The sequence below is a fragment of the Rutilus rutilus genome (genome assembly GCF_951802725.1).
Source record: "Rutilus rutilus genome assembly, chromosome: 12".
NCBI classification, from domain to species: Eukaryota; Metazoa; Chordata; class Actinopteri; order Cypriniformes; family Leuciscidae; genus Rutilus; species Rutilus rutilus.
Window position 1 is genome coordinate 1,482,146 of NC_140217.1, and position 7,854 is coordinate 1,489,999.

At 35.6% G+C, this 7,854-nt stretch overlaps 1 protein-coding gene across 1 annotated transcript; it reads right to left on the bottom strand.

Annotated features, from left to right (window-relative positions):
* Window positions 1–1,859: 1,859 nt before the first annotated feature.
* Window positions 1,860–4,772, bottom strand: LOC311300841 (retinal cone rhodopsin-sensitive cGMP 3',5'-cyclic phosphodiesterase subunit gamma-like). Its single transcript, XM_084425450.1, has 3 exons — window positions 4,694–4,772; window positions 2,356–2,509; window positions 1,860–2,261 (listed from the first exon to the last, which is right to left on the bottom strand). The coding sequence occupies exons 2-3, from the start codon at window positions 2,495–2,497 to the stop codon at window positions 2,185–2,187; spliced, it is 219 nt and encodes a 72-aa protein (XP_084281576.1). The 5' UTR covers window positions 2,498–2,509; window positions 4,694–4,772; the 3' UTR covers window positions 1,860–2,184.
* Window positions 4,773–7,854: the final 3,082 nt, after the last annotated feature.

Sequence of the window (7,854 nt, forward strand, 5' to 3'; positions counted from 1 at the left end):
ATGTCCACACTGTATTGCAACTGTTCAGGTCCGATTTGTGTGTCCACGCAGCTCTTTGACAACACGGCAATGATGTTGCGTTGATGGAGGGGTTTGCATTTGCAATATAAATGTTTTCTTATTTAAATTTTACAATATGGAGATGTGTAGCCGCTGCGCTGGACTACTGCGTCTCGAGCTGCAGAACTGTAGGAGGCTGGTATTGTATGCACAACTCTTTTTCCGCGCCGGTTTCAAAATACTTTTCAAAAATAATAATTTTCTGCTTGTCCGGCACTTTGCAACAACACAGCCTTGTTTCGGCAGCGACTTTCAGCATGTTCCCTATAACAACGTCTGATGTTTACATTTTACGTGGCGTGAGAAAGTCACATGAACCACGCGAAAGAGCGTTCAGACTGGTGGATTTCCTGATATGTGATTTGAATAGGATATTAAACCACATATGGATGTAGCTTGAAACGGATTTCATGAGCTTTTTTTTTGGACTGACAATCTGAACGTAGCCAATGTCGGGATACGAAATAGAAGTAAGGACTAGTTGGAGAAGCTAGCTCGTTCAGATCTTTACCACATATTACCTTAAGTTTGTCAAAATGTTGAGCTCTTTCCTGCTTTAAGTCCTTCTCTATATGATTTCGCAGCTTCCATGTGTTGTTCCCGTGGTTTAGACATCAGAAATTAGTGTAACAATGTGTTCAGTAGTACATAAACAGTGCAATCCATGCTGTTGTTTACATCCGAGTACCTCCAATATGGCCGCGCATCCGGGTAACTTACCAAATCGTGACGTAGGTGAAAACCCTCTATACCACCAGGTTCTCTACAGACTATTAGACTGTAAGTATTGTTAATAATGCTGCCTTCACGTTTTCTACTTGCCACTTCTTAAGTCTTGATTATGAGGTCATCCAAAGTTTTTTTTACTAGGAAACTCGTATTTAAGATAATTCCGATAGCACAAAGGTAGCCACATTTGTCATTTCGGTTACCTGTGCAGGGCGAACGTGAGAGGTTGTTGTTGATTTAATTTGTGATCGAGCATTTTTGATAAACTTTTATTTTATTGTATAAACATCATTTATTTTACACCAGTTTAAGCCCAGTGCTGCTTTGGTTTAGGTTCACTAGAACCAGATGTATTTGATGTCAATATCTGCCTTTGCCATAACAATTTTGCACCTGTTTATTTCCCTCTCTTGTGATTATGATTTTAGCGGCCATGTTTGAGATGTTTCTCGGAGGTTAGTAGATACGCGATTTCACAGAGGAACTGTGGATTCAGAATTTCTAGAACAGTTCAACCTTTTGTCTTTTATGAGTTTAATAAAGAACACTGTCTCTTCTTCTGTCCAAACATACCGATGATCATGTGACTTTTATGTACGCCATGTGACCTGTAAATTCGAAAAAACAGTTTCCATTGCAGTTATGCAAAATATTCCTTTTTCGAATAGCCTGAAAAACCACCTCATGCTCATGTAAAAACGATTTTTAGATATATGGGAGTTTCCATTGGTCTTATTTTCAATTCGCAATTTCAATTTGCGCAATTGGAAGGGTAATGGAAACACAGCTACAGTCTGTGAAAAGACTCCATATACCATAAAAAGTTAATTAGTAGTTTTATATAAAGCCCTTCTAAAAGGTATTTCTCTGAATTAAAACCTCAGTATTTCTCAGATTGTATTTCATTAGTGCCAATCCCTATATGGCCAATTGATATAATTATAGAATTTTTTTGTATAGTTTGAGGTTCATATTTGATCAAAGTGAAATTAATGAACTTGTCTCATAATGGACCCAGTTTAAAGATTCTCTATCAGTTCTGAAAGAGAAAAGACTAATCACACACATTTGGGAAAATACATTTTTTATTGTGTTCTACTGCCAAATCGAGGGTTTTAATGAACTGAGTTGTTTCTGACACAGACACAATCACATGTACAGTTCAAAAAAATAAGTCGGTTTGTACTTAGTTCCTGCATGATATTGCGTCTCTGAGATCGATTCCTCCTGCTAAGAGCTTCAGTGAAGCAGTGGAAGAAGAGGCACTGTGCTATTTGTCCTTTTTCCCGAAAAAAAAAAAAATGTAATCATGTCATTCCTCTTTGTGTGTTGAGCTGAAAGCATCTGCTGCTGCTTCAGTCTCAGTTAATATTACGTGATCAGGAGGAAAATTGGCTACAAAATTCCATATTTCGCCAGATCGCTGAGCTCCATGTCACCATAAGCTTCCCAGGGGCAAACCACAGTGATGTCTGTTGAAAACCCAGAGAAAGAAGGTGGTCAGGCTCATTCAAAACACTGAAACAATATTTACATGATGAAGGCGACTGAAATACCACAGTTTACCTGTGCCGAGACCCTCCATCCCAGGGATGTCATCTCCCATGCCTTTCTGGCCAGGTTTAGGAGCCTTGCTCTTGAAGGTGCGAGTGGTCCTCTGCTTGAACTTTGGTGGCGCTCTCTTCTCAACAGGTGCTGGGGCGTCCATTTCTCTCACTTACTGAAATATAAACAGGCTTACTTTAAAAACTGACTATATTGTCCCCTTTACTGATGTCCTTAACAGGTTAACTGATAATCTTCTCATTTTGGGATTGTGTTAATCCTAATCTGCTGGTTACACAATGAGTAGGTTTATTTACCAACATCTGTTGCTCTTTACATAATCTCGTAGAGGAGATGCCCAGCGCTCTAATTCCATCACATTTATCCCAGCCTACTTGTGGAATCCTGGGAGAAATGTGTCAGAGCTTCTGTTTTTGCCTAAATTGGCTTTCGCTGTTAAATGTGTACTGTACATTTCAGCTTCACCTAAAGAAGCATATAGTAAGTCCAAGTCTTTGAGGCTGTAATATATGGAAGCTTGTTTCCGCCATGGAATAAAAATAAAAAAGGTACAGAAATGGTGAGTTTTTATCTCACAATTCTGACTTTTTTCCCACACAATTCCAACTTTATATTTATACTTTTCTTTTTAGAATTTTTAACTTAAAGGGATAGTTCACTTTGAAAATAAATTTTGGTATGTTTTAGTTTACCTCAAGGGCATCCAAGATGTAGGTGTCTTTTTTTCCGCAGTAGTTTCAATTTGGATATTTTTAGGTCAAACCGTTCTTGTCTGTCAGTCCTATAATGCAGGTCGATGGTCACTGTATCAAAACACAAGCACAGAGTCCAAATTAAACCAATTCCCCATCGTCCAAATTAAACAATTCCCCATCATAAGTACACATTGATGGCCTAAGACACGAAACGAGCGGTTTGTGTGAGAAAATGAACAGTATTTATATCGTTTTTACCTCTTGTAACACAGCACACGTCCAAATGATCTGACGGCGCGGGCGGGTATAGATATATACATAGATGTCGCCTTGGCTACGGTTTCGTTCCAATGAACTGCAGTAGCCAAGGAGACATCTATGTATATATCTATACCCGCCCGCGCCGTCAGATCATTCAGACGTGTGCTGTTTTCAAGAGATAACAACGATATAAATACTGTTCGTTTTTTCACACAAACCGCTCGTTTCGTGTCTTAGGCCATCAATGTGTACTTACGATGTGGAATTGTTTAATTTGGACGATGGGGAATTGTTTTAATTTGGACTCTGTGCTTGTGTTTTGATACAGTGACCATCGACCTGCATTATGTGACTGACAGACAAGAACGGTTTGACCTAAAAATATCAAAATTGAAACTACTGCGGAAACAAAGACACCTACATCTTGGATGCCCTTGAGGTAAGCTAAAACATATCAAAAATTAATTTCAAAGTGAACTATCCCTTTAATCGGAATGGTACGTAACTTGGTTATGGTTATGTTTATGGTTTTGGCACTTGCTGTGTGAACCCAAAATAATCTTGGACATGATTTGAAAAGGTTAAATGGTCCTGAAAAAAATAGTCACACTTGTATTGTTCACAGTAAAAAAGGAGCGCATTGAAAATGAATTGTAGACTAATTTCATCTAGTGGAAGCGTTTGGTACTGCGGCCAAACAAAATCTGACTGAAAGCTGATATTTGGGACACAGTTTTTTTAGATTTATGGCTTTGATTTTCTCACAGTTTTAGAGTAAAATGTTTTTCGGAAAATCTATATTTCATATAAAAAATTTAAATTGTATTTTTTGTGCATTTTTCATAACAATAAATGTAAAATTGTATAACTTTTTTCAAGGCCACTTTTTAAAACTTTTTTCACATTTACAATAATCTGCCAAGTGCATACATATAATTGAGTACCTCAAAATCCCCCCAAAATACAAAATATTAAATAAAAAGCATTATTGGACTAAAATATAGTACAATCATTTCATTGAAATAAAAACATTTTCAATCATTTTTGACCAACACGCGAACAGTACCAGAGGGATAATATTTAACTGAATGTCCAGGTGTGTAATTCTGACTCACATTCTGCTTTTCCATTTTATTTATTCCCTCTCCATCACTAAATCTGTCTGTTCTTTTTCATTCCACGAAAGTCTTTCTCTCTTCCTCTGTTTTCTCTCTTTTTCTCTGGTTTTCTCCTCAAGCTCCTCAAACCAGAATTCCTGCTCTCAGTAAACCATGTCTTGTGTATTAACTACAGTCTGTCTGGGTAAAAATGAAATACCGTAGTACTTTCTCTGACTGTTTCTCAGTGCTGTAAATGTGTCTCAGGTGAGGCGAATCTCTTACCTGTGCTGGAGTTTCTGGCTCTTCTGGTTCTCTTAGCTTCTCTTCTGCGATGTCTCGCTTCAGCTCGTGTCCAGTGTCTCTGCCGGACTCTTTTATAGCGCTCGACTAATCTTCTGATCCTCAAACGCCTCCAACAGAAGCAGATAGAAGGATCAGGAGATTGACACATGGAGTATTTTAAGCACTTCAGGCTCTTACAGCTGAGGACACGCGTGTGGTAACAGTCATAGTTTATTCACAGACACAGACATAAACAAGCGATATACTAAAATATGATGAATGTGTGTTCAAACACCTTTATGGCCATTAGTTGATTAATACATACACTGTAAATATAATTCTGTTAAATTTACGGTAAAAATCGACAGCTGCAGTTGCCAGAAATCTACCGTAAAAAATACAGTAGCAATATTTTAGGTTTTACAGACTTAACTTAAATTTACAGTAAAAAACCGTATTTCATTATTTGATATAATGTTAATTTACCGACCTTTTGAAGTACTAATATCTGTTTTGGACCATTGTAATATACTGACAACCACCAATCACAGTGGTGATGAGTCACATGATGAATCAAAGCTCATCTCAAGCAGCTTTTGCACAAGATTGTTAATAGTAATAAATAGAAGCTGAACAGTGTCATTCACACAAAAACTAATGGTAACACACATGAATTTTTAAAAATGCAATAAACATTAATTTAACAACATTAAATGTAACATAAAACCCGTACATGTAACATGTACATAACTAAGATTAGAAAAAAACTAAGAAAAACTATGAATTTCAATTTACAAATATTCACTGTAAATTATACAATGACTTGTTCTTTGTCACTTCCAAAAACTTTATTTTACTGTAAAATTACATTAAATGTACGGTTAGATCTATCACAGTTGTTCACCGTACGTAGTATGGAAACTTTCTGTCAACCAATTAACCGTTTTCACTGTAGTATTTTTACTGTCTTTTACCATTAAAATCACAATCATTTTTTTTTTTTCTCTTTCCTCAGTTCTCATCTAATTTTCATATTATAAACATCCCAGCTAACAAAATATATTAGAAGACCATTGTGCTCACGTTCCCATTAGGTTTGAAAAACATTTTTAATGTTTAACAAATGTTAAGGGAACATTCCATTTTATCGTTTTCCAAACATTATGCGAATGTTACTTTTGAATGTTCTCTAAACAACTTGGACGAACTAAAACTTTGAAGAAAAATATGAATGATGTATAAATAATGATTTTCTGCTAATGTTTTGAGGACATTATTAAAAACCAGATAACTTTGAACAAACATTCTATTAATGTTACTAAGAAAGTTTGTTCATAACTTTGAGAGAACCATAACTTTGAGTCAGTCCCTGTATTCTGCATCGTTCATTTTTATTTTCCATATTAAATACTTCACCAAATAACCAATGAAATGAATTGTAAGCAAATTTAATCTAAATCTAAAAATAAATCAGTATGTTTTATTTTGATGCTGTGTCTGTTTAACTTTATGTTTAAATGAGACTCAAACTCAGATTCGTGAGTTCATGTTGATTTAATTTTTCTGATCTCAGGTCAAGCTCTTTATTGTCTCTTCTCTAACCTGATCCTAAACATACGGTTATATCTGATCTTTACTAATTAAAGATTAAGCAACTCTAATCCACAATCCTGACTGGCTGTCCTGACAGTACTTTAGGTTATTATATAATCTGCTAATTAAAATAACACATACTGTAATGTTCTCATGTGTGTTACTGTGTTTGTTTATTCACATCTATAGTAATGAGGATCTTGTGCTCTTCAGATAGGATTTATATACAGCTACAAAATCTGTCACTGTGGCAGCTTTATACATTATTTACCTCTTAAAGGTACATATTAGTACTTTTTTGACAGCTTTTGTGTCTTTTTTCTGAGAGTGTGGTTGTCATATTTTGGAACATGTTCATACTTTAATATAACAAACTATACAATGAGTTAGAGACCAACTGGTTAAAAAATAAGTTAAAGTGTGGGTCTAAAAAGTGACAATATTTTTGAGAAATGCTTGAGCATCATTTACAAATTACAAATACTTACTCTTCAATTGTATACATTAAATACATTATATATAGTGTGAGGGAATGTATTTATTGAAAATATTATGATATAATATAATATTATTGTATAATTTAAAATTACAAAATTATCTGTAAGACGTGCATCTAATTCGTCCTTCACAGAAACGAATGAGAAAATCTGTGATCTAAAACAAAATGTAGAAAAATAATACGCACTGTTGCCGATTTTCCTCATTCTGTTAATATTTTAGTGATAGCATCTAAAATTGTTTTTGTGTGAAAGAGGCAGCAAGATCTCAAGAAAAGCTTACCGTATATGTATTGTGTAAGACGCTCTTTAGGCAACTAAACATTATTTAAGGCTATTCTATTGGTTAGGATAATGATATAGGAATTGTTGTTGTCAATAAAGTTTCATTTAAGATGTTTCTTTCTTTAAAACTATATAAAATTTCATTCCACTTTTGTCCCTCATACCACGTTTAACCACTTTTACTGTAAACCATGACATTCTATTAAGAACCAAGGTAGCAAAGTGACTGGTCATAAAGAGCTTGTGAAATGGGGAGCAGTAAACCAGAGGTTTAGTAAAGCATATAGTTGAGTGTGTTAATAGAGTTGTAGATGTAAATCTGTCTCCAGCTCTTTCATTCACACATTTGGCTGTTTGGTGTTCGGCGCCCTCTGGTGGATGATGCTGTAAAAACACTAGACTAGTAAACCATTAAAGTCATTGTGAAATCAAAATTGACAATTCTTGTTTTAAAGGTGCATTGCGCGAGAGTCTGAGTTTTCGCAGAACTACGCCCCCTCTGGCGGCAAGCGAAACTGCAACCAGAGGTGTGCACGCTCACGGACCACACGCACACGCACGCTTGCACGAGCTCGAGCTGGTCATAACCCAAGGAGCATCAGCCGCACAAATCTTTTGTTTACAATCATAATGTCTTCAGAGGTAATAAAGTTTTAAATCTGCAAGTAATTTAAAATATGTGAAAGGAAAGGCAATTGAGTAAATAACACACTTATGTGTGAGGGAAAAAATGGGGGTAGTAGAAAACTTCGTTTTTTATTCCCATCTATCTCCATGTTGAACTGT